General features: G+C 49.8%; 1 protein-coding gene across 6 annotated transcripts; it reads left to right on the plus strand.

The window, feature by feature from the left end:
* SEMA4A (semaphorin 4A) lies at window positions 1-24,820 on the plus strand. 6 transcript variants are annotated; one of them, XM_023554076.2, is made up of 16 exons: window positions 1-120; window positions 5,938-6,160; window positions 7,971-8,131; window positions 8,985-9,047; window positions 9,312-9,410; window positions 9,676-9,781; window positions 10,631-10,744; window positions 11,116-11,240; window positions 11,417-11,589; window positions 12,731-12,881; window positions 19,408-19,449; window positions 20,328-20,508; window positions 22,242-22,360; window positions 22,484-22,641; window positions 22,936-23,036; window positions 23,489-24,819. In XM_023554076.2, the coding sequence occupies exons 2-16, from the start codon at window positions 6,022-6,024 to the stop codon at window positions 24,079-24,081; spliced, it is 2,325 nt and encodes a 774-aa protein (XP_023409844.1). In that variant the 5' UTR covers window positions 1-120; window positions 5,938-6,021; the 3' UTR covers window positions 24,082-24,819. The 6 variants fall into 6 exon arrangements, with proteins under 6 accessions (XP_023409844.1, XP_023409845.1, XP_064138773.1 ...); XM_023554077.2 differs by having other exon boundaries at window positions 5-120; window positions 5,993-6,160; XM_064282702.1 differs by lacking the exon at window positions 1-120 and adding an exon at window positions 1,268-1,287 and having other exon boundaries at window positions 5,993-6,160.
* The last annotated feature ends 1,783 nt before the right edge of the window (window positions 24,821-26,603 follow it).

The raw sequence follows: 26,603 nt of genomic DNA on the forward strand, positions 1-26,603 counted from the left end.
AGAAATGCTTACCCTCCGCCCCAACCTAGACCTAAAAGGGAACCAGACTTGGTTTGTGAAACCCTTTGCCGGGGCCAGAGCCAGCACATTCACTTCGTTCTTCCTAAAAATACTATTACGGTAAGTCTGGGGAGAAGGCAAACTGCTCCCAGATAGGCTAGAAAGCCCGTTATTTTACCTACGTGGATCAGAGAGGGTGAGTGTCCTGTCCAAGATCACACAGCATGCTTCAGGCAGGCAGGCCTGGGACCCAGAGCTCTTAATTCCCAGCACCATGTTTCCTTTTTTACAGTCCTCCTACAAGGTGAGAGAGGCCAGCCTGGAAGAGGCTTTTTCAACTCCTCCTTTTACTGGTGAAGAAGCTGAAACCCAGGGGGGACAGGAGAGCTCTGGCAAATAGGGTTGCATAAAATCAGGACTGGGAGAGACATAAGGCCCAGCTCCCAAAGTCTCTACCAAGAACCCTGCCAGCTTCTGCTCCTTCCCATATGGGGAAGAACCTAGCTCAGTCTTCTTTTTTTTTTTAATCAGCATCTAGACCTTCAGAAGTCTGCCTTCCGTTTCGCTTCTTATAGTACGGACTTTCCCCTCCTTCCCCTGACAAGATAGTAGCAAAAGAAGGCTTCTGGAGGAGCAACCTTTTCAGTAAGATGGGAAGAAAAGGCAGAACTGGAACCTTGCAGTGGACTCCCTCCCATGGAAGTCAGGATAATATTAATAGAAGGCTTCTTGGGCTTCTTGACAGAGACCCTATCCCTTGGCTCATTTGCGTAGATATTTGTGTGTTTATTTGCACTCTCACTGGCAAGTTCAGTTTGCATGGGGCCAGGTTGGAATCCAGGTGTGACCCTTGTATACACATAGACTCCTTGGGGAGGGGGGAAACCAGAGAAACTGACCAAAAAGGGGAACTGGCCCGAGCTGATCCCTAGAACTCAGCTGGGGGGGATCTGCAGGGTGGTACCCGCCTGAAGGTGGGAAAGGGAGCAAGCAGAGATGGGGGTGGAGCAAGTGTGCCCCTTTGCCACCTCCCCCCACATCTGGAGCCCTGCCTTCACACATGTGGATGCAGGAGCCGCAGAAGGTGGGGAACAGGGGGACACCAGTAGGAGGAGGAAGAATATCGGGAGATTCTAGTCCCTCCCACTTAGAGATGTGGTCGCCATGGCGACTGAGGACCAGTAAGGTGGGATGGGGGGCGGGGGTGTGGCAGGGACGGAGGCACTGGGAGACCTGAACGCCTGGCATTCCACAGGGAGGGAAACGCGCGGCATCCCCAAGCTCCAGGTAAGGGAGCGGGAGAGCTGACAGCTCTGAGAGGAGGGGGCGGGCCATTGTCTGGAGCTGGCTCCCTACTAAGGAGGGGGCAGACTGAGGGGAGTCAGGCCATTGTGTGTGATACTCAGCACAGCCTTCCAGCCCTAGTCAGACTGCAGGAAGGGACCTGGGTGGCTTTGGGTAAGGGGGGTTAGGGAGAATGGGCTGGGTGGGTAGCAAGAAGCTGGGAGATTGTGGGGGTGGGAAGAGGTGCGGGGATATTGGAGGAGTGGATACTTGGGGACATGCTTAGGTTCTTATGCACAGTAGGCACTCAATAAATAGAAGTTGATTTGACATGCTTATTATGATCATGAAACGAGGCAGGCAAGGGGCAGGGCAGGTGGAGCTAAGGAACCGGAGCCAGGAAGCAGATGTCCACCAGGACTGTGCTCTTTCAAGGGCTGTCCTGAGCCTGGGAGAAGGGGCTGGGGGACTGGACCTTTCAGGCCATTGGCAGAGCAGGAGTGGCTCCGGGAGCCCATCCCTCAGTGAGGAGTCCACGCTCCGCTGGTGGGAAGAGGCTGAGCCTCTGGCAGTAAAGCTCAGAGGTGGCGTGGGGTAGGGGTGAGGAGAAACATCTCCTCTCCCCTCCCACCTCCACCCCTAGGACTAGGTCTCTACTTGGGCTATAAAGCCTGGCAGGAAGGGGCTACTGTTTGATGTGGTCTAGGGACTGTGGGGGAGGAGTCCCCAGAGGAGCTGGATCCCAGCAGGGGGAGGATGAACTCACCATTGTTGTCGTGGAGAAGTCCCTATGCTGGGCTCCAGGGCTTGGGAGAAAGGGGCAGGGGAAACCCTAGACTGGGCCAATGAAAGTGGCACAGCCCCTGTGGCCTGATACGTGGGCACCTGACCCCTTCCCCTGCCACCCCCCGACCGGCTGCCTGACTCCAACCCTAGCCAAGTCACTTCCCCTCCCTGGCCTTGGTTTCCTCTTTTGTCCCGTGAAGAAGGGGGTGGGACCCTGCCAGCTCTGAGTTTCTTTGACCTGTGAGCAGGACCTGTTACATAATACTCAGGGCCCAGAAAATGAAAATGCAAGGCCCCTTGTTCAAAAATTACTAAGACTTCCAAGGTGACAACAGCAGAGCATTAAACCAAGTGTGGCGCCCTTCAGAGCATGGGGCCCTGTGTGACTGCACAGGTCTCACATCCATGAAGCCACCATGGCTGTGGGCTCCGCCAACTGCAGCAAGAGAGATAGCAGTGAGACTTTGGGTCTGACTCCAGAGGCTCTGGTGTGTGAATGCCCTTCCTCCTCTTCAGGCTCTTCTGTAGAACTTGACCAGGAGGTTCTCGCAGAGGCAGGAGAGTGGTTCCTGATGGCCTTCTTGTGGGGAAGTTTCTGCTCCCCCCATCAGGAATCACCCCCAAAGATATGGTTTTTCAGTTCAGAGGAAATAGAGCCTACCACTACCTCCACACTCACCTTCTCCACTCAGGTGGCTCAGAGCTGAGTTTCCTTGATTGGGGCAGGAAGAAAGCAGGACTGAGGGGGTAGGACTCCAGGCAGACGGCCTGGCTAAGAAGGGGTTATTTTGAATGAGGCACACCTGAATTTGATTTGACTTCTAGTTGTGTAACCTCCTGGAGCCTCGCTTTCCTTATCTGTATGATGGGATTATGTTGGTGCCTACATTCTAAAATTGTTGAAATGACTAAAGCCTGATAGTGCAAATTATTGATATTGGCTGGAGGGCTTAGGGAAGAGGAGGCCTGGGGCTGGGGGAAAGTAGCATTGGGAACCAGGCTTTGGGTCTACCATTTCCAGAGAGGTGGGGAACAGGGCATTGGGTGGGGAGAGTGGGGCTGGAAATGCCTCTCACCCCCCATCAGAACTCCTCCCAGTGACCCAGATAAGGCAATTTGATCTGAAAGAGAGGCCCAGGGGCAGGGTGGGTCTTCAGATCCAAGCTAGGGTTTGGGGAAACTCAGCAGGCGGGAATTTCCCTTGATTTTGAGGGCCCAGGAGACTCTCTGGGTGGCCTGGCCCATGGCCTCCCAAGGAGGGAGATTCCCAAGGAGAAGGGATTCTCTCTGCAACCAGCATGCAGGAGAGTCTGGAGCAGGCTTATGCAAGTCTGGACAGAAACAGCCATCAAGAGAGGCTGGTCTCAGACTGTCCAGAGGCATGGAGGGATAATGAAAACAGAGGGAGAGTGAAGGAAGGCTGAGCAGGCTCTGAGAAGGAATTCTGAGAAATAGCCAGGCTCCTGAAGGCTGGTGCTGTAGCAGGAGGAGTGGAGGTTACACTGCAGGATTGGCTTCCTGACCACCGTGAGGAATGTGCGTTTAAGATGGAGGTGGCTTATTTATTGGAGTCCATTAGCCCTGAGACGTCTCTGCTCTTTAACCTGCCATCAGCTGACAGGGGCTGAGTGGGCAGGAAACTACCCACTTTATAGGCTGTGGAGCCCTTGGCGCTGGCTGCCTCATTAACCCTGCATTATGAGGTACTCCCCACAGTTGGCAGGGAGGGGTGAGCGGCCACCACTGGGGGTTGAGTGCTTCTGAAGCATGTTCCAGAAGCCTGAGCTCAAACGGGAAATTTCCTAGGCCTCCCACTGGCCTGATGCTCCTAAGAGTGATGGAGGTTGGACTACAGGAAGGGCCTCCTCAGTAAAGCCATGGATAAGAGCCTGACGCAATTGTTTTATTTTTTAAAGACTATGGCTCAGCCAGATGTGGGAGGTTTGAAGGATAGAGCACTGCAGGGACTTCCCAGTAGGTAGGAGTGGGAGACCCCCACCTTGTGGGTAAGTGAAAGAGGAATATGAAAGACAGGAAATCTTAAACAAGAGGAGAAGCCACCTCTGGGCTGGTTAGACTGGATGCGATGTGATAGAGAACCGGGGAATGACTGAAGTGACCCAGAAGGGCCTTCTAAACTTTCTGGGTGGATGGTGGCAAGGAAGAGGGAAAAAGAAAGAGGTGTGTCTCCTGAGAGGTGGCAGAGCTTCTTTTTCTACTCTCCCAATCCATCTACTTCCGCCCAAGCCAGGAATCTGCCATAACTCGAGAGGTGGAAATTCTGGTTTCCCAGGCCCAGAGTCCAGTGCTGGCTTTGGACTATGGGCACCTGGGGGGCTGCAGTCCCGGCATAGCCGGGCTGAGCCTTCCGTCCTTTGCCTTCTGGGGCTTGGGAACCCTCTCCTTCCTTCTCTTGGAAGGCATCTCCACACGAGAATCTGGACACTTGGCTTCCACACTGTGGCTGGCTCAGGGGTATGTGAGATGGGCAGCTTGGGGCTGGCAGCCTTGGAGGGGGGGAGCATTATGCAGAGGCTCAGGGAAACAGACATCAGGAGCACAGAGATAAGCAAGCAGGGGTGCTGCAGAGACTGGAAGCCAGCCAGCTGCCCCCTGCTCAGGGCCACTCCTGGATAATGCAGATAGCCAGCCTGTGGGGATGGACTATCATTGACTCCCTGGAAGAAGACAGCCAGGTAGGCCTGAGTGTCAGAGACCCCCAAGCCCAGCTAGGGCTGGGGAGTGGTCAGAGCAGGCTGACTCCGACCAGGTCTGCCTGCCTAGGTCATCAGAGGGCAGTGCTGAGCTTGAGGCACCGAGTGCCAACAGATCTCAAAGGCTAGTAAGGTCTGAAGAATGTGTACTTTGTTTTTGAATAATATTTTGTTGAGTTTCTGGTGAAAGCTTACACAGCAAGTTAGGTTCCTATTTGACAATTTCTATGCAAATAATTCAGTGACATTACTTATATTTATCACAATGTATCAATATTCTTTTTGTTCTGTCTGCTCCCTTTCCAGTACTCTCGCTTCCCTGGCCCCTTATCGTCTCATCTTTGCTTTTGAGTAATTGTTGACTTTTTGGTCTCATACTGATGGTTTTTAAGTAGGGCACCAATCTTACCAGTAATATTATTTTGTGTGCCACTCTGCTACTTTGTTAAAAGGTGATCCCAGGAGATAGGCTCCGTTCTAGGTTTAAACAGTGTCTCAGGGCTATAGTATCAGGGAGTCCAGTGCTCTCTACTGTTCCAGTTTGTCTGGCTTTTTAAAATTTTTTCAATAAAAATTTGAGTTTTGGTCTGTATTTTTCTCCCATTCTATCTGGAACCAACTATTGTGATCCCAGTCAGAAGGGTCAGTGGTGGTCGCTGGGCACCATCTAGTTCTTCTGGTCTCAGGGTAGATGAGGTTGTGGCTCACAGAGACTGTTTTGCTCCTGGCAAGTAGAGACCTGTAGTTGTGTCTTAGATGGCTGCTGGCAAGCTTTTAATGCCCCAGATGCTACTCAGTTACCCAGAAGGTATGCTTTGAGTGCAAGCATCTGCTTCCCAGAAATTCCTTCCCTGGGGCCCACCAATAGTTTTTGGGCTCTGGGCTATGGGAGGAAGGAGACAGTAAGGACTTCCCCGAGGAAAAGGCTAGAACAGGCAGAACAGGGCTATTGGTGAAAGGAGACTAGAAGGGCCAGGACAGGGGATAGCTGGGGTCTTACCCAGAGGGAATAGTGAGGCAACAGGCTGCAGCTTGCGAGGGTGATGGAAATGAGATTCCCTTAGGGCTCTCCCAGAGGGGAAACCACCCCTCTCTTAGTGTTGCCTCCTGCATTCACACTTCTGCTACCTAGGGCTCTCTGATTGGTCCTCAGGCGGATGTGGTGAGGCTGGCTCACCCTGAGAGTGTCTGGGTGCCTATTTCCCCAGAGCCAGCTGGTGACTGCCCCTGACTGACCATGGCCCTCCTAGCCCTGGGCCTGGACCTCCGGAGCCTCCTGGGCCTTTTCCTCTTCCAACTAATGCTGCTGCTGCTGCCGCCAACAACCACAAAGGGTAGTGGGCAGGAGCCTGTGGCCAGGGTCAGATACCATGCAGGTAAGTGTCTGATGTTGGGGAAGTGTAGCATAGAGCTGGGGAGAGTGGAGGAAGGAGAGAGGAGAGGGAGGTGGAGGAATGGAAGGAGAGGGGGAGAAAAATGGACATGGAGAAACACAGAGACACAGAGAGATGTGCCAGGAGAGAAACCAAGGGCCTCAGAAAAAGAGACAGCGAGAAACAAACTCAGACAGAAGAGAGTACATGGTGAAACTCACTTGGGTCGAAGACTGAGGAAAGGGAAGCAAGGGTGCCGGGAGTCCAGGACACTGCTCGTTCCAGTTCTCCAAAGTTGGTGGATTTTCTTTCTCTCTTTAAATGTCAGGGCCATCAGCTGGGCACCTCAAAGCCCTAACCTCTTTCACGCCCCTGGGTGCCCTCAAATCTAAGGCTCACGCGGGGAGACCATCTGTGGAGATGGTTACTGCACCAGGCCCATGCCAACCACACAGACCTTGCTGAGAGGCTCCAGCACCATGGACACATGGCACTGACCTCCTCACCAGGAATACCAGCACCTAGGATGGCACGGCTGGGGAGTGGGCCCAGAAACCCTGTAGACATAGCTTTGCTGGTCTCCTATGGAGGCTGTGCGGCTACTGGCCCTTTCAGCTCTGGGAGAAGGTTCCAAAAAGGATATGAACCCTGTCAGAGTTGTAGGGGCAGGGTATCCGGGCATGGCTGTCTTTAGCATCTTCCTAAGGCAACCTAGTGAAGAAAATATATGTTGCCCATTGATTGAGAGGTATCCTTCATGTTGGGTCCTGGGATGGAAACAAGGACCAGACTCAGCCCCTGCCCTCAAGGTGTTCACAGGGGAGGCAGGTGAGCAATCAGGAAGTCATACTACAGGTTGATTAGCACTGTAACTGAGAGTTTTATACAATTCTGGGGAAGGCCTGGCCTCCTCCAGCAAACTCCTCTCTCTCAGGCTGGCCATTCCAGCACCATGCCACATATTCTTCTCCGACTCCTCTTCTTGGTCCTAAGATTCCCTGAGCCCCCAAAGGTAACAGTTAGCTAATCAGTCCACTAACTAAAGCAAAAGTGCAAAGTGCTAATGATAGAGGGTTTGAGGAGCTCCTTTCCCCTTGCTGATAGGCCAATGGGACAGGAATCACACACATCATAGTCGCCGTCATTGCCATCACACCAAGATAATGGAGATGGCCTAGGTGAGCCTCCTGCAACCCGTTCACCTCCCCTGCCCCGGTGACATCCAGGCATGCCTATAGGGACCACTGAGGAAAATGCTTCCTTTTTGTCCAGCCTACAACAATGATTCAAGAGGTGGAAATTTCCTACAACAGTGGAGGGGAAAGAAGCGGGTGGAGGTGGTGCTAAGAGGGACCCCTAAAACCCACAGCTATTCTGACACACAGTCTGGCTTTCCTGCCTGCGGCTGCAAACATCCTCTTGTCTTTCTGTCTGCCTGCTGCTACCCTTACTATTGGGGACAAGGTGTTCTCCCCCACCGCAGCCCCCAGGCCTGAAGAACATTCCCTGTGTCTCACTCTGCTTCCTGTCCCTTTGTCTGTCTCCTGGGTGCTAGCCACCCGTCCCCAGTCCTAGGCTGTCATTTCTCTATCTCTGGCTGCCTCTCCTCTCTTCTGTGGGCTCTGCACACAAAGCTCCTGTGGCTGCCAGCAGGGCGGGGCGGAGGGGGAGCTGCTGGTGGAGAAGAGAGGGTCTGGCTGCCAAGGCCTGGGGAGCACACTGCCAACCCACCCCTTCCCCCACTTCTATCTCAGGGATCAGCTGCCTGCCCCCTACTCCTCATCACTCACTCCTTCTCACCACCTTTCAACAGGGGATGGACGCAGGGTGCTTAGCCTCTTCCAGCAGAAGGACCTCCAGGATTTTGACATTCTGCTCCTGAGTGATGATGGAAACACTCTCTATGTGGGGGCTCGAGAGGCCATTCTGGCCTTGAATATCCAAGATCCAGGGGTCCCAAGGCTGCTCAACAGGGTGAGGAGGCCAGGGATAAAGGGACTGAGGAGGGGGCCTGCAGCTGCCCTGGACCTGGGCTGCTTATACATGAATAACTGCCCAGTTGCTACCCACATAATGGACAAGAAATATTATGATGCCATTCCTCGGCACCAGATAACTGATTGAATCATATTCATTGCCAAAATGGCTGATATGGAAGTTATTGACATAGGAAATAAACACTGACTCAAATTATATCAATAATTTGATATTCACCCACTGACAGAAATCACTGAAGCTTCTGTGTTATAGTCACTCTACTAATGGGAACAATATGATGGAAAGAGGGAGAAAGAAGGAAGAGAGAGAGTAAGTGCTAGCAATTACTGATCACGTTTCTCAACCTGTGTTCTGTGGACCACCTGAATAGAATCATACCAAGCATGGTTAAAAAAGCAGATTTTCTAGAGTGTGACCCAAGAACTGATACTTTTAATAATTTCCTCAGGAAATGCGTGGGTTGACAATTGCTACTGCGTATACCATGCACTTCATTAGGTGTTTTACATGTGCCACTTACTTGTGTTCTTCAGCAGCCTGTGAACTTGACCAAGATCACTCAAGCAGTAAGTGGCCAAGCCTAGATTTAAACTCAGGTCTGTCTGACTCCAGAGGCTATGTTCTACCATGGAGCTATGGTGTAATGAATGTCAGTATCCTGACAGTAACAGCCATGCTCACAAACTGATGTTTTACAGCCCATTACCGTGTTACTAACCACTATACCTGCTGGTGATTTCACACCAGAGCCAAAGAGGGGATGAGAAGCCAGAGCTAAAGCTCAAGACCTCGTCTCCCTTCATCTCCTCCTCCTGACTCTCTGCTTCAGATATCCTGGCCAGCCAGTGAGAAGAAAAAGACTGAATGTGCCTTTAAGAGGAAGAGCAATGAGGTAAGTGGAACAGAGGTAGGAGAGCTCTGGGTGGGGAGTCCTAGCGTCCAGACCGTCACTGGGATGACCTCAGGCTGGGCAGGCAGGGCAGTGGAGAATGCTTGTTTGCGTGATTATCTGTCTTTATTATGTTCTATAAAGATGTACGGGGACTGCCCCAGCATTGCCCACTCCTTCTCCCCACTAGAAGGTGAGGGGCAGATTCTGGGGGCCCAGGACTCTGGGACAAGTAGCAACTGGCTCTGACTCTTCTGTTTCCTCCAGTCACAGTGTTTCAACTTCATCCGTGTCCTGGTCTCTTTCAATGCCACCCATCTCTACGCCTGCGGCACCTTTGCCTTCAGCCCTGTGTGTACCTTCATTGTGAGTTATCTGGTGCCCAGCTCTCAGGCCCCCAAGCCTCCCTCCTCACGTCTTCACTCAGCCCATCCTCTGTAAAAAAAAAAAAAAAAAAAAAAAAAGTAGCTCTGGAAAACTCTGGTCTTCCAGGCACGAGATCCTTGTGTGCTTCCTGGCTCCAGACCAATTTCCCTTGATGTATGTCCCTTTCCCTTCCCCCCTCATGTCCCCTGATTTCCCAGACGTGAGACTCTGGCGTTCTGGCCCCCCAGCCTCTCCCCCCCTCTAGGAACTCAAAAATTCCAACCTTATGCCCATCTTGGAGGACAATGTCGTAGAGGGGAAAGGCCAAAGCCCCTTCAACCCAGCCCACAAGCACACGGCTGTCGTGGTGGGTGAGTATCAGGTTCCTCGGTCCATCCCAACGTCTGCCTTCCTGAGTCACTCTGTGAAATATACAATCTGACAGTTTCCTGAAAGGCAGGAGACAGAGGGGGTGGGGGGAAGCCAGGTGCCTCAGAGAACAAGATAAGAGGGAGAATCAGGTACCCCAACCACCAGTTCCTGCCGGACCTGACACAAAGGAGGTAGAGAGATGAATGGGGAGAGACACAGAAGTAGAAGGGTCCAGGAAGGGTCTCAGGCAGAGAAGAGGCCTGAGATTCAATCATCTGTTCAACAAATATGCACTGTGTGCGCACCTCCTCTAGTGCACCAGGTATCATGCTAGGAATCATAGGCATTACAAAGAAGAAATCATGGCTCTGTGCCCTCTCAGATACAAACCATTACAGGCTTCCCACCCTGGCTTCCTGGAGGAGGTAGCCTTTGGCTTTTAAAGTGGGAACTTGAAGGATAGGTAGGTAGATGGGCAGGGAAGATGTTCCAGAAAGAGTAAGGTAGGACCCAAGGTGTGGAAGCAGAAAACACAGCCACCTTCTGGGAACAATGAGTGATTCTATTTGGCAAGCTGTTCAGCTGGGTGCGTGAGGAAGTAGCCAGAGTTGTGTGAGGAAGTAGCCAGAGAAAGGCTGGAAAGTACCAAAGCATAGAAGGCCACACATTCTCTGTGAGCAGAGGGACCTAGGAAGGGTGCTCAGTAGGGGTGTGTGAGCTGGGGCTCAGGAAAGTGTGAAAAGAATTAAGAGGGCCCAGAGACTGACGTGGATGCTGGCTCAGTCAGAGGCAGGTCTGATACCATTAGGGGAGCCCTGTGCCTGATAAGTCTCTTCTTATCCCCCCAGATGGGATGCTGTATTCTGGCACCATGAACAACTTCCTGGGCAGTGAGCCCATCCTGATACGAACACTGGGCCATCCTGTCCTCAGGACCGACACCTTCCTCAGCTGGCTGCAGCGTAAGAACCTCACCCCCACGCAGCACAGATTCAGGCCACCTTCCTGGAGCCCCGGAGCTCTGGCATTGTGAATTTCTATGAATTCATTCTACTGTCTTTTTTGGGGGCATAGTATGTGAGAGGCAGTAGTTAGGCGCTGGGGATACAGCAGGACAGAAGACAAAGCCACCCCCCCCTCCCGCCTGCATGAAGCTTCCATCCTACCTACATAAAGAATTTCCAGCCGCCCCCAACCCCACCCCGACCAGCTGTGGGAGCCGAGATACCCTGTCTCTTGGCCTCCAGAGCCAAACCAAGGGTTTTCAACAAGGGGAATGAATCCAAGGCAGTCAGGTGCTCAGTCTCTAAGCCCCTCTGCCCCGGCCCTGTAGCAGACGCCTCCTTCGTGGCAGCCATTCCTTCGACCCAGGTCGTCTACTTCTTCTTCGAGGAAACCGCCAGCGAGTTTGACTTCTTCGAGAAGGTCCGCAGTTCCCGAGTGGCCCGAGTCTGCAAGGTCTGCAGCCGGGGCGGGAGGCGGGGCTGGCGGTAGGGAAGCCAATGGGGAGATGGCAGAGGCGGGACTGAGGGCTTAGGGCCCAATGGAGGCGGGGAGAGACAAGGGGACGGGGCGGGGCCCGGGCGAGGGCATTAGGGGCAGCAGTCTCCTCCCTGACTTTGGGGCGTCCCCAGAACGACGTGGGCGGCGAGAAGCTGCTGCAGAAGAAGTGGACCACCTTCCTGAAGGCCCAGCTGCTCTGCGCGCGGCACGGGCAGCTGCCCTTCAACGTCATCCGTCACGCAGTCCTGCTGCCTGCCAGTTCCTCCTCAGTTTCCTACGTTTACGCAGTCTTCACCTCCCAGTGGTGAGCAGCGGAGCAGGAACGTTGGGGCTGGACCGGGTGTCTGGGGCCAGCGCTCGTGTTGCCCTGACTCCCGAAGCGAGGCAGGAACTGACATGAGCTAAGCACCTACTCTACTCTTTACATGGAAGGCACTTGCTAGTCACCACCTCCCAAGAATTTCACTCATGCCCTTCATGTAGGTGGGGAAAATAAAGCTCAGAGAGGTTCTTATTAATTTATATCCTGCTCAGTCCAAAAAGGATGGGAGGCAGCTTACAAAAGCCTAACATTACAATAAAATAGATGAAGAAATGGAATCATGGGAGAATAAGAGAAGCCAGGGGTGGAGTCAGCACTTTACAAATGCTTGTCATAAGGTCTTGCACAGTGCCTGGATGCTGGTTACAAATTTAGTTCTGAGCTTCCTAATGCCCAGGGCAAAGAGGGAAACACAGTCAGCCTCATAAGATAAAAATTAACAACAACAACAAAAAATTAAGCCATTTCTTGGAGGCTGAGAAAGGTTAACTGATTGGCCCAAGGTCCTACAGCTGGGCTCTGGCCCCACAGTGTTTAGGTTCCTGCTGAGGATATCTCTGGGACCAGAGGTGTAGGTGATGTCTGGGTAATCAACACTTCCAGAACAGAAAATCTAGTGTGTGCTGCAGTCAGGTTAAAGAGAGAGTGAGGGACAGACATTCTGTCTCTGCAGACCAGTACTGAAGAAATAAAAACAGTCCAGTAGTCCTGGGTCCGTTCTCTGAGCACTAGGAATCCATGGAGCTCAAATAAGGGGTCTTCATCTGGAGCTAACTCACAGCTGGTTACACTGCCCCATCCCCTGGTTGCAGCCCATCCTGGGCAGGACAGGCAGGAGCTACCTCAGGGCCTGAGCTCCAATTAATTCTCGTTAAGCGTTATTACACATTAGATCCTAAGATGGGCCTAGCGCCAGGGCCAGGGCCAGAGCCAGAAAACTGCATGGGGCTCTCTAGCCCTTATAACCACAGCAGGGGGTGGGAGAAGCAGCTGGGGGTTGACCCAGGCCACCACATTTCTGCCCTCCTGTGGTTTCTCACTGAGGGTGGGCCAGGGCTGCAGGGGGACCTTCCTTGGTATGGCAGAGGAGACCACAGACAATGTCCCTTCTGGCTGTCTACAGGCAGATGGGTGGGACCAAGAGCTCTGCCGTCTGTGCCTTCTCTCTTATGGACATCGAGAAGGTCTTTGAGGGGAAATACAAGGAGATGAACAAAGAGACTTCGCGCTGGATTACTTACATGGGGTCTGAGCCCAGCCCCCGGCCAGGCAGCGTGAGTACTACCCCCTGCTCTGAGCAAAGCCCGGATACACATAGACACACACATGTGCACGGAAAAGTACCTATCATGGCATAGTAAATGCTCACTAAGTGTTAATGCTCCCCACCCTACCAGTCATGTCTGCTCAGATATGTACCCGATCCAGCTGTCCACATTCCACAGGTGCCCAACCCTATCCTACACAGAGCAGTTACCAAGGCCACCCTCCTCCCCCCAGGCAATACCTGGGTATATCACTGAGGAAACAGGGAGCATGGGCCATATGTCAAGTACTATCTTGGGCATCTTCACCTGCATTTCATTTTTTTTAAATCAGATTTTATATGTACATGAAAGAATAGATCTACAAACCCATTGCCGTCGAGTCGATGCTGACTTATAGCGACCCCAAAGGACAGAGTAAAGCTGCCAGAGTTTCCAAGAAGCGCCTGGTGGATTCAAAATGCCAACCTTTTGGTTAGCAGCAGTAGCACTTAACCACTAAGCCACCAAGGTTTCTAGATCTACAAGGTTCATTACAAAAAAACAGACCCATGCCATATCCTTCACTTTCTCTCTTTAGAGACTACCACCTTCAACTCTTTTAGCTGATTTTTTTTTTTTTTTTTTGGCATTTACCTTCAGATGTCTAAATAACATGCTTTTATTGCTACTACTTGATGTTTCAGTTTTAAGCAGTGTGTATTGAATTCCTATTCTGGAAGGTGAGGCTTTAGCTGTCTTCCTACCATTACCACCACCCCCCTCACCACCTAGTGTTGTGCTGGATCTGGTTTGCAGCAACTAGCAAGAGCTGATTTTGCACACCTCTTTCCGAATTCAGTGTTCAATGACACTACCGCTGGTAGCTTGAAATCGGCTAAGGTAGGAGTATTTCTACCACAGAAATCAGCAAACATTATAAATCAGGATTGCCCCACACCAACGCCTGGAAAGCCAGCTTACCAACGTACCACTGCACCCACCCTCAACCTCCCAATGTAGTTTTATAGTGATATTGGTTAGATAAATATTTACATTATGACTCTTATTATTCACAGTCAAGCCAGGTAGTAAACCATAATTACTTTCCTTTTGCATAATTTTTTGTTTGCCCTGCCTGCGGTTAGTAATTATCTTGACTTCTTGGTTTGCTTTGTTTTTGAACTCTTATTTCTAATTCAACCCCATACTCTTCCTCAGTTATCTGAATGACTTCTGAAGACAGCTTCATCAGGTCATCTAACAATTTCATCTTCCTAGAGAGCCTTCGTGTCTGCTCCAGTCTAGACTGGAGGCCCTCTACATGCAGGGCACAGCTGCTGTCTTGGAATCTCCCTTCTTACCATCCTGGGGATTCCCTTTGCCTTTCTCCTGTGATGATCTTGTGTTTCTTGCATCCTGTAGCTTCCTCTTTTTTTTTTTTTTTAAATTTGCTTTTTACTTCCTCATTTTTAGTGGAGAATATCTTCCATAGATTCCTAGAAAAGGATATGAAAAACTTTACATGGCACGTAAAATTTTTTGAGACCTTGAATATCTGAAAATGTCTTTATTCTTGCCACATTTAATGGATAGTTTAGCTAGGTATATGTAATTCTAGGCCCAAAATAGTTTTCCTTCAAAAATTTGAAGGCTTTTAGCTTTCAGTGCTGCTGTTGAGCAACCCTAAGATTGTCTGATCTCTAGCCCTTTAAATGTAACCTGTTTTTTCTCACTGGAATCTTGTAGTGCCTTTTCTTTGTCCCTGATTTCTGAAAGTTGATGATTGTATACTTTGGTGAGACCGTCTTCATTTATTCTGCTGGCACTCAATGGGCCCCTTCAGTCTGGAAATTCAATTCCTTCAGTTCTAAGAAATTTTCCTGAATTATTTCCTCCTATTTCCTTTTCTTTCAACAAATATTTATTGAGGCCATACTGTAGGCACTATTCTAAACACTGGGGATATAGCAGCAAACAAAACAGACAAAAGTCCCTTCCCTCATGGAGCTTACAGTCTAGTGGGGTGTGTTTTCTCACTTTTTGCTCGACCTCCTGATCTGGTCCTCTAATTTTTGAATCCTTTCTATTTTCCAAGTTTTGGGTTTTGTTCAACTTTCTGGGAGAGTTTCTCAAGTTTATCTTCTAGTCCATTAGATTTTTTTTTTTTTCTGCTAAAATAATTTCCAAGATTTTTGAACTTTGAATGTCACATTTATTTAAAAAATGGTTTATTATAGGAAATTTCTAATGCATAAAAATAAGACAGAATAATATGATGGACCTCCATGTACCCATCAGCCAGCTTCACCTCATAGTTAATCAAATTTGCTTTCGTCTACATCCTGCCCACTCCTACACTTACTATTTTGAAGCAAATTCTGGATATCATATCATTTCATTCATAAAGACTTTGATATATATCTCCAAAATATAAGGAAAATTTTTCTTTATTGAGCTTTAGGTGAAAATTTACAGAGCAGATTAGTTTTTCATTAAACAGTTAATACACAAATTGTTTTGTGACATTGATTGCCAGCCCTTTGATGTGTCAACATGCTCCCCCTCTCCACCTTGGGTTCGGTGTTAGGAAAAATTTAATAATAATTTTTGAATTTAGTATGTATTCAGTGTTCGAATTTCCAATAGTCTTATAAATATCATTTTTAAAAAAAATATTTTTAATGTAGTTTGTGAATCAGAATCCAAATAAGGTCTACAAAGTGTGATTGGTTGTTCTTTTTTTTCTTTCCAGTATCTTTTTTTGTTTTATCGTACTTTAGATGAAGGTTTACAGAACAAACTAGCTTCTCATTAAACAGTACACATATTGTTTTGTGACATTGATTGCCAAACCCAGGACATGTCAACATTTCCCTTCTTGACCTTGGGTTCCCTATTACCAGCTTTCCTGTCCCTCTTGCCTTCTAGTCCTTGCCCCTGAGCTGGTGTGCCCATTTAGTCTCGTTTTGTTTTATGGGCCTGTCTGATCTTTGTCTGATGGGTGAACGTCAGGAGTGATTTCATTACTGAGCTGAAAGGGTGTTAGGGGGCCATGCTCTCAGGGTTTTTCCAGTCTCTGTCAGGCCAGTAAGTCTGGACTTCTTTCGTGAGTTAGAATTTTGTTCTATATTTTTCTCCAGCTCTGCCAGGGACCCTCTATTATGATCCCTGTCAGAGCAGTTGGTGGTGGTAGCCAAGCACCACCTAGTTATGCCTAACTCAGTCTGAAGGAGACTGTAGAGCTTGTGGTCCATTAGTCATTTGGACTAATCTTTCCCTTGTGTCTTTGGTTTTCTTCATTCTCCCTTGCACCAGATGGGGTGAGACCACTGGAACACCTTAGGTGACCATTCTCTAGCTTTTTTTTTTTTTTTTAATTTTTTTAAGTAGAAGTTTACAAATCAAGTCAGTCTCTCATACAAAAATTTATATACACATTGCTATATACTCCTAGCTGCTCTCCCCCTAATGAGACAGTATACTCCTTCTCTCTATCCTGTATTCCCCATATCCATTCAGCCAGCTTCTGTCCCCCTCTGCCTTCTCATCTCCCCTCCAGACAGGAGCTGCCCACATAGTCTTGTGTCTGCTTGATCCAGGAAGCTCACTCCTCACCAGTATCATTTTCTGTCTTATAGTCCAGTCCAATCCCTGTCTGAAGAGTTGGCTTTGGAAGTAGTTCCTGTCTTGGGCTAGCAGAAGGTCTGGGGACCGTGACCTCAGGGGTCCTTCTAGTCTCAGTCAGACCATTAAGTCTGGCCTTTTTACCTGAGAATTTGAGGTCTGCATTCCACTGCTCTTCTGCTCCTTCAGGGGTTCTCTGTTGTGTTCACTGTCAGGGCAGTCATTGGTTGTAGCTGGGCACCATCTAGTTCTTCTGGTCTCAGACTGATGTAGTCTCTGATTTATGTGGCCCTTTCTGTCTCTTGGGCTCATAATTACCTTGTGTCTTTGGTGTTCTTTATTCTTCTTTGCTCCAGGTGGGTTGAGACCAACTGATGCATCTTAGATGGCCACTTGCTAGCATTTAAGACCGCAGATGCCACTCCCTAAAGTGGGATGCAGAATGTTTTCTAAATAGATTTTATTGTACCAATTGACCTAGATGTCCCCAAACCCCCACACCTGCTACGCTAGCCCTTGAAGCGTTCAGTTTATTCAGGAAACTTCTTTGCTTTTGGTTTAGTCCAGTTGTGACCACTCATGTATTGTGTGTTGTCTTTCCCTTCACCTAAAATAGTTCTTGTTTACTATCTCATTAGTGAATACCTCTCTCCCCCCCTCCCTCCCCATTCTCGCAACCATCAAAGAATATTTTCTTCTCTGGTTAAACTATTTCCTGAGTTCTTATAATAGTGGTCTCATACAATATTTGTCCTTTTGCAGCTGACTAATTTCACTCAGCATAATGCCTTACAGATTCCTCCATGTTATGAAATGTTTCACAGATTCATCACTGTTCTTTATCGATGTGTGGTATAATTTATCTATCCATTCATCCATTGATGGGCACCTTGGTTGCTTCTATCTTTTTGCTATTTCAGACAGCACTCACTAGCTTTTAAGACCCCATATGCTACTCACCAAAGTAGAATGTAGAACATATTCTTTATAAACTGTGTTATGCCAATTGAGGTAGGTGTTTCCCTGAGACCATGGTCCCCACAGCCCTCAGCCCAGTAATTTGGTCCCTTAAGGAGTTTGGATATGTCTATGGAGTTTCCATGACCTTGCCTTGGACAAGTTGTTTTGGCTTCCCCAGTACTGTGTACTGTCTTACCCAAGGTTGTTGTCTCTTAAATCTCTTTTAATTTATGTGTTTCCTCTCCGTCTTCTTTTTTTTTCTCTTGCAATTTGTCATATGGAGTTTTCTCCGGTCTAGATTTTGGTGATTGCATCTCTGTTGTTAGTTTACTTAATTCCTGTAAATTGATAAGAAGTTGGTCAGATTCGGTTTTGATTTGGGGAGGCAAGGCTGCTTCATCGTGGCTCTCCTTCAGGAAGCATGTGATGTCTGGCTGCTCTCTTTTTGTGAAATAAGTACTATTCCTCCTTATAGCTGTGATGGTTAAGGTTGTGGTCAACTTAGCTAGGCCGTAATTCTCCGTTGTTTGGCAGTTATGTAATGATGTAGTTTGGCACTTATGTAATGATATAATTTGGTAGCTATATATAGTGATGTAATTATCCTCCATTTTGTGATATAATGTAATTACCTCCATGATGTGATCTGATATGATCAATCGATTGTAAAGAGAGTTTCCTTGGGGGTATGGCCTGCATCCAATATATACGGACGTTCTGGCAAAGCTCGCTGGCTTTTGCTCACTCTGGATCCTGCATCCGGCTCATCATCTGACCTCCGGTTCTTGGGACTTGAACTAGCAGCCTGCCTTATTGCCTACAGATCTTGGGATTGGTTGGCCTCCACAGCTGGTGAGACAGCCACCTCCCATCCTACCTACCGGTATTGAATTTGTCAGCCCCTATAGCTACGTGAGTCAGAAGAAGCCTCCAGCCTGATGCCTGACCCACAGACTTGGGACTCGTTAACCTCGGCAACCATGTGAGCCATTTCCTTGAGATAAATCCCTCACTAGATAGATAGATATGGGCTTCACTGGTTTTGCTTCTCTAGAGAACTCAATAGCATTCTGTTCTTATTTCACAATTACAATCTTTTATCTCTCTGAGGGTAATAATGATAATTTTCTGAGAAGTTTTCTTCTCTTTGAATCATTTCTCTTTTCTCTTAGGTGTTAGGTATTCGTTTGTTTTTTCTGTTTGTTTGGTCTCTTTCATATTAGTGAATGTGTCTGATAATCTTTGACGACCTACTTACGTTTAAGAGTAGGAGTCCATAAAGGTGTTTGGAAACTCTGCACCCATAGTTATGGTTTGGTAATGTGAGTTCCCTTATAGCTCTACTAAGGATGATCTGGCTGGGCTGTTCTGTTGAGTACCCTCCATGTCAGTATCTTTAGGTCTTTCCTCTTGGGCCTCTGATCAGTTTCTCCATAATAGAGTCTTCTAGTCTTCTACTTGGAAGGAGATGGTCTGGCTCCAATGTCTGGGAGCCATGGAAGAAGAAGGCAAATGTGAGGGTCTCAGCATGTAGTGTGCCTGCCTGCATTTAATCACCCTGTTTTCAGGATGGTGTTCCCCCTCAACAGTGCTGTAGCCCTCCATCCAGAGACTCTCTGTTTTACCCTCTCCAGAGACTAAACCTCCAGTCTTAGGCCAGGGCATGGAAGGGGCTGTCACCCACCTGTGTGGAACTGGGAGGGGGCTCTGCCTGCTTTTTAAACAGACTTCAAATAATTCTCCTTATTTAGCCCCTGCTTTAACCCTCCACAGGTAACTGAAATCACTAATTCATGAACTTTTAGGAATTCTGCCTTATAGATCAGGATGGTTTAGGACTTCCCCCAGTGCTGGCTTAAGAACTCCCTTTTTTTGTTCTTCCCTTTCTTTGGTCAGCTAAGTCATTTACCATTTGTTTATTTGCTTTCCAATGTCCAAAATGTGGCTGCTTTTGCCTCCTTTCCTATAGGTTTATGCCTTTACCAAAAACTTCCTTTGGGAGGAAGTGAAAGTAAGTACATATGCTCATTTCTGAAGTAAAAATGAGATGTAGATGTTATTCTCTCACTTTACAGATGAGGAAGTTGAAACTCAGAGAAATGAGGTAACTTGTCTGAGGACACAGGTTGAGGTGACAGGGCTGGGACTGGCCTTAAGACCATGATCTTGGATATGGAGGACAAGGATCCTGCTCAAGATCAGAACACAGGTGTCCCAGAGGCACAATATGCTGGGGCTGGTGGGGCCGTTAGAGAACAACTGGGGCAACCCCCTCATTTCATGGGAGAGAAAAAGGAGGCCTAGAATGAAGAAGGGACTTTTCCATAGTCACGTGGCAAGTTCGTGCAAACCATAATGAGAAGCATTCCCTGCTACACCAACCCTTTCTGGGACATCTTCATCCAGTCATTGACTCAGCAGACATTTATTGATCAGCAACTGTGTGCCAGGGCCTGCACTAGGCACTGGTAAGTAATACATGGTATTTACCCGTATGGAGCCCTCACCCTGCTTCCTGCTGGCCACCAGGCACCCTTGATGAAGGTGATGATGAGGGTGAAAGTAACAAGAGCTATCATTTATTGAGTACTTCATGCCAAGCACTGTTCTACTTGCTCCTTATGTATTAGTGCATTTCATCCTCACAGCTAGCCTGAGGTAGGAATTGGTAACGTCACAGTTGAGGAAACTGGCATGCAAAGGCTGGAATTCAAAGACAGGCAGCTGCAGGGTCTAAGCTTTTAACCACCATTCCAACATGAGGACTGCATGGTATAAATCATGAGGGAGGGGGCCAAAGAAGGGAGCAGAGGGAGAGGGAAGCAAGAGGCAAGGGCTAGACTGCAGGAAAGGGGAGAGTCACTCTGACCTGCTTCCTTCCCCCTTCAGTGCTCAGTGGGCCCCTCCTCTGATAAAGCCTTGACCTTCATGAAGGACCATTTCCTGATGGATGGGCAGGTGTTGGGGACACCCGTGCTGGTGAAGTCTGGTGTGGAGTACACACAGCTTGCAGTGGAGACAGCCCAGGACCTTGAAGGGAACAGCCATCTGGTCATGTACCTGGGCACCAGTGAGTAAAGGGCTCTAGGACATCCCTCAGAGATTAGAGCAGCAGACTCCAACCCAGGCTGAGGAGGGAAGGCTTTGAATTCATTCATTCACTCATAAATGTTTACTGAGTACCTACTATGTGCCTGGCACCCTGCTAAGCTCTAAAAATACAGTGGGGAGCAAAGCAGCCCAGTCCCTACCCTTTCTGAGCTTTCAGGCTGGTGGAAGAGACAGATACAGAGGTGTCTGGTGGCCTTAGCAAGAGCTGCTTGCCTTACAGGGGGAAGGGTGAAGAATGAGTGGGTGGAGGGTAGCTGGAAGCAGCAAATGTAGAAATCACTCCTTCTGAAAGCTTCACTGTGAAGGGGAAGAAAGGAATGAGTGGTGACTGGATTGGGGTGTGGGATCTAGCAAGGATTCTTTTTTTGATAGATGGGAGCATGTAAAGATTCAGGAGAGAGAGAGAGAGTGAAGAAATGGGCAAGAAAGGGGACAATTGGCAGGTAAAGTAGCTGAGGGAACAGGAGGTAGGAGGAGTCTAGGACCCAGGTGGAAGGGCTGGCTTTGCGTGGAGGAGGGATGGCTATCGCCTCCCTGGGATGAGAGTGAAGAGGGGTGAGATCTGGTGGGAGTATCAACTCAGGGGACAGGAAGCCAAGGAAGCTCTTATCTGAAGACTTTTTTGTTCCTTATGAAGTAGGAGGACACAAGGTTATAAGCTGGGAGTGAGGGGGTGGAGGAGGTGGGAGGTCTGAGGAGAGAGGAGTAGATTCAGATAGTCATGTGGAAAGACGAGAAAGAGTCAGTGGGAGGATGTGGAAAGTCTACCAGACATATTGAGGGCCTAGCTGAGGTGGATGACCATGCACTTCAGTGAAAGAAACTCACCAGCTTCATTCATTCTCTCAGGACATATTTATTGAGCCCCTACTATATACTTTTTGGTACTATATACTAGGAGGAGTCCCTGCGTGGGCCAAATAGTTAAACACTCTGCACTAACCGAAAGGTCGGCAGTTTGAACCCACCCAGAGGCACCTGAGAAGACAGGCTTGGTGATCCATTTCCAAAAGGTCACACCCTCGAAAACCCTGTGGAACACAGTTCTACTCTGCACACATGGGGTTGCCATGAGTCAGAATCAACTCGTTGTCAACTGTTTTTTGTTTTTAATGTTCTTGTAACAGCATCAGCTGTGTACTTGGGTATACAGTAGTGAGTGAAACTGATAAAAATCCCAGTCCTTGTGGAGTGGGAGGAGACAGACAATAAACATACTGAATGAGAAAGTTACATAAAATGTTATGAAATTAGAAAATTAGAGCAGGGTGAGGGGGAATCAGGAATGCCAGGTAGGGAGGTTGCTGTTTTTAACAAGGTGGTCAGGTAGACCTCGCTGAGGTGCCTTGGGGTCAAGACTCGATGGAGGTGGAGGACAGGTAATGTGCTTTCTACAGAAGTGCTCAAATGCCCACTCCCCCATGTCCATGAGAAAAGTGGGCAGCTGCATTCCTCCAGAGATGGGGTTTGACAGGCCATTGCAAAGGAAGGGCAGAAGGGCAAGGGATTTTAAGTCATTTACAGGAGAGCTCCATCTGCATGGCGTAGAGGAAACAGTCTGCTTGATTTGTATCCACATTAGTCTTCAGGAGCAGCCTTCCAACAGCTGGGGAGGACCTCTGGAGGCAGGGAGAGGGCAAAGGGGGTTCTATGGATGAGCCAAGAAGATCCCAGCTCTCCGTCTCCCCACAGCCACAGGGTCCCTCCACAAGGTGGTGGTAAGCAACAACAGTGACGCTCGTTTGGTGGAGGAGATCCAGCTGTTCCCTGCCCCCGAGCCTGTTCGAAACCTGCAGCTGGCCTCTACCCAGGTGGGAAGGTACCTGGCCATCAGATGGCTTTCTGGTGGGGCAGGGCCTTGGGGATCTGGGACAGATGCCAGTTCTTTACTGGGTGGGGCCAGGGCACCCTGATGCCGTCCATCTCTGTTGCAGGGCGTGGTGTTTGCAGGCTTCTCAGGTGGCGTCCAGAGAGTCCCCCGAGCCAATTGTAGCATCTATGAGAGCTGTATGGACTGTGTCCTTGCCCAGGACCCCCACTGTGCCTGGGACCCTGAGTCTCAAACTTGCCGCCTCCTGCCCAGCCCTGTCCTGTGAGTACCAGTCCTGGACGGTGGCCAGATGGTCTGCCAGGACCCTTTGTATCCTGCTCTAACACATTCACTCCAAGATCATGACCTCCTGTGGTGAGATCCTTCACAGATGGGGTTTTGCCAGGCAATTCTGAAGCTGCTCCGGCAGTTCTGGGTTTCTCCTCCTCTCCTTCTCTGTTCTTCCTCGTCTTCCCCAGCCCACCTGCTCCCCACTTGCCCTTCCCTCCCTTTGTCCCTCCTCTTCCCACTTTTGTCTGTTTCAAGGGATGCTTTTCGCTTTCCCTGCCCCCTCAGGAGCTCCTGGAAGCAGGATGTAAAGCGAGGGAACCCAAAGTGGGCATGTGCCACCGGCCCCGTGGGCGGGAACCACCAGCCTCAGACCCGCCCCCAGATCAGTGAGTGTGGGGCTGGGGGAGGCACAAAGGGTCTGGAGGGTTTGGGGGCTGGGGTGGGTGTTCCTGCTTGAATTTCTTCCCAGCCCTTCCTCCCCTGCGCCTGCCTAGCTTGACACCCAAGCACCTGGAGTGAGGGTGGATTTGGGTCCTAGCTGTAGGGTGGAGGGACAGGAATTCTAAGCTGGGGGCCAAACTGGGATTCAAGATTGAGGTTGAAGTTGGTTTGGTGTCAGAGGTGGAGTTAGATGGGGGAAGGAGGTGAGGAAGGACACTGGGGGTTGGTTTGGGGTGGAGACTGGGGATAGGGAGGAAGTCAGAGTTGAGATTGGGAGTTGAAATGGATGTTGAGATAGTGATAGAGATGAGAGTTGGGGTCCAAGTGTAGGGTAGAGACCCTGCTGCATTTCTTTTTCTCCCCTTCCTTAACCCTTTTACCACCTTTCTTTCTACAGTTAAAGAAGTTCTGGCTGCCCCCAACTCCATCTTGGAGCTCCCCTGCCCCCATCTCTCAGCCCTGGCCTCTTACCGCTGGAGTCACGGGATAGCAGCAGTCCCAGAAGCTTCTTCCACCATCTACAATGGCTCCCTCTTGCTGCTGCTGCAGGATGGGGTGGGGGGTCTCTACCAGTGCTGGGCCACTGAGAGTGGCTTCTCCTACCCCGTGGTCTCCTACTGGGTGGACAGCCAGGACCAGCCCCTGGCCCTGGACCCTGAACTGGCGGGCATTCCCCGGGAGCGCGTGAAGGCCTCACTGGCCGGGGTCGGTGGTGGGGCTGCCCTGGCTGCCCAGCGGACCTACTGGCCCCAGTTCCTCACCGTCACTGTGCTCCTTGCCTTAGTGCTTTTGGGAGCCCTCATCTGCTTCGTCGCCTCCCCATTGGGGGCACTCCGAGCCCGGGGAAAGGTCCAGGGCTGTGAGGCCCTGCCCCCCAGGGAGAAGGCCCCACTAAGCAAGGAGCAGCCCCTCAAGTCCCCCAAGGAACACAGGACCTCTGCCAGTGACGTGGACACTGACAACAACCACCTGGGCACTGAGGTGGCATAAACTCTGGGCACAGGCTGGAGCTGGTGGGTAGGTCAGGGTGCCTGGCCCTGCTGGCTGGGGACCTGGACAATGCAGCCCTGGTCCGGGTGAGAGTAGCACAAAAGACCTCCTCTTTCTTCTGTGAGAGGAGCTTCTCTTGCCACTCCGTGCTACTGATAGCACCCAGCAGTGGGACTCCCTTCTACCAAGCACATGGAGCCAAGGCTCTCCAACCAGGGCTGCCCCAGACTTGGATCCAGGCTATGATAGGAAGACCCAGAGAGGATCCTTCAGTTCTGACCATTTCAGAGACCCTCCAGAAACATACTGCTCCAAGAGACCCTAAAACCCGACTGTTCCAGGACCCATGGCAAAAAACATCAACCAGCTAAACCACCATAATGCGCCACTTCTGGGGACCTCATTCTGAAAGCAGCTACCGCTTTGGACATGAACATTCCCCTCTCAGGGGTCTCTAGGGTTTTGCAGGGAGCGGCCCCTTGCTGCTCCCTTTACAATCCATGCACCGCTGACTCCCAGGAAGTCTTTCCTGGAGTCTGACCACTTTCCTTCCTGCTTCATTTGGAGCGGATTTTGATCCCTTCTGCCCTGGCTTGAATGGCAGGGGTAATCTGAGCCTTGTTCACTCCTCTACCCTGGCTGACCCCTTGACCTCTCTCTTCCTCTTCTCTTCCCTTTGTTTTGGGATTCAGAAATCTGCTTGTCACAGTTTATTTTTTATTAAAAGACAAAGCTTATGACTTGTGCTGTTTTGTTGGGGCAGCAGATGACTGCAGGGGTGTGAGGGGAGTAGGCTGTCTGAGACATCACTAGGGAGGAGGACTAAGTTTGTAGAGTGATTGTTCTCTATAGCCCCTGACCACCTTGTCTTCCTGCGAGCTCCCCAACCAGAACCAGCCCCTCAGCCCTTCCCTCCACTTCAGAAATTGCTAGAGAGTGCCTCAAACATTGTCTTTTGGGCCAACTACTCCATCTGTCACTGACTTCTAGGCTGCAGCCCCCACCCTTGCTGTCCCCAGCTCTCCCACACTTCTCGTGACTCCAGCTCAGCCCCCTTCCCCACTGCAGCAGCTGGCTTCAACTCTTGATAAATTGAATTTGTAGAAGGACCATGTAGCCACCCCCATCCTGGCCACATCCTTCCCAATATCTGACAAACCTTCTGTCGACACCCCCACACCACCTTTCCTCCCTTTCTCCTGTTATGAAGTAACACGTCCCTCCTCCCACCAGGGCTAACCAGTGTTTACCCCTCCTCTTCTGCCACTTCTAGAAATTTGTTCTATAAGTTATCTAGCCTTCAGCCCTGCCCTCCCTCATGTTACCCACTCCCTCATCTTTAACTTCTCCCCTCCCCTGGCTCCTTTTCTCCCACCCACAGGTGTGCTCAGGTGTTCTCTGTATGAAAAAAACAATAACCCTCCAACTTCACCCTTTCAATCTGCCCTCTCCACCCCCTTCCATCTCCTTCCAGTTACCACGAAACATCAGAGAGGGTCCATACTGTCTGCCTCCTCATCTCGCCCCCCTGACTTTGCCCTTGCTCTCTTTAAAACCCTGTGGTCTGGCTTCTTACTCCACCTCTCTGCACAAATTACTGTCTCCAGGATTATTTATGACTCCTAGCTGCCAAATTTGACCTTGACCTCTCTGCAGCCCTCACACCATGGCCACTCCATTCTTCTCACAATTCTCTCCTACAGGGCTTCTGCACTGGAGTTATTTGGCTTCTCTGGTTACTTCTTTCTCCTCTGTTGGCTCCTTCTCCCCCCTCCCCGCCCCCTGGCCCAGCTTTTACCAGGCCAAGCACACTTTCCAGCTTCCTCTCTTGTGGTTTCCCTGATGACCTCTAGGCCAAGTGTCCTGGGGCAGCCAGGGGTAGTGGAAAGGGCACTGGATCAGGATCGGCGTTCTGGGGCCTTCATTTGCTATTGATAGACTGGACAGCCCTTTTCTGTTTACACCTCAATTTCTTGATCTGCTGGATGAAGAGAACGGATGGGAAGATCTGCTTTAAAACATGATGACCCCCTCACTGCCAAATGTACAGCTCCAGACCTGAGCCTTCTCCCCTGCTCTGGCCAGGACAAGGACAAAACTGATGGATGTCTTTATCCAGGTGACCCAGAGGCTCCTTGAAGCACACCCGTTTCTCTCCTCCCCCCCTCTGCCTCTCTCCACCATCACTCCAGAATGTACTCTGTCCTCGTCGCCCTCTAAGGTACAATTTAGAGGCTCCCTTCTCTGTGCCATCTTCCCAAACCACCCCAGTCCTGGATGATTATTTGATCTTTTCGGGCTGATTATTCTTACCTAAAATGTTCCCAGTACTCACTGTCTGTCTCACTCATGAGACACACCCAAAGATAAGAATATAAGTCTCAGGACTGGATGGCACATGAGGTTATCCCTGCTGGACTGTCAACATCCTGAGGGCAGGAAGTATCTTCAATACAATCTTAACAGTCTACAGTGTGAGACAGTGTGTTACAGGGAAAGGAGGCACTTGGGAAATACTTTCT

This window comes from Loxodonta africana, chromosome 3 (assembly GCF_030014295.1).
Source record: "Loxodonta africana isolate mLoxAfr1 chromosome 3, mLoxAfr1.hap2, whole genome shotgun sequence".
In the NCBI taxonomy this organism is placed as follows: domain Eukaryota; kingdom Metazoa; phylum Chordata; class Mammalia; order Proboscidea; family Elephantidae; genus Loxodonta; species Loxodonta africana.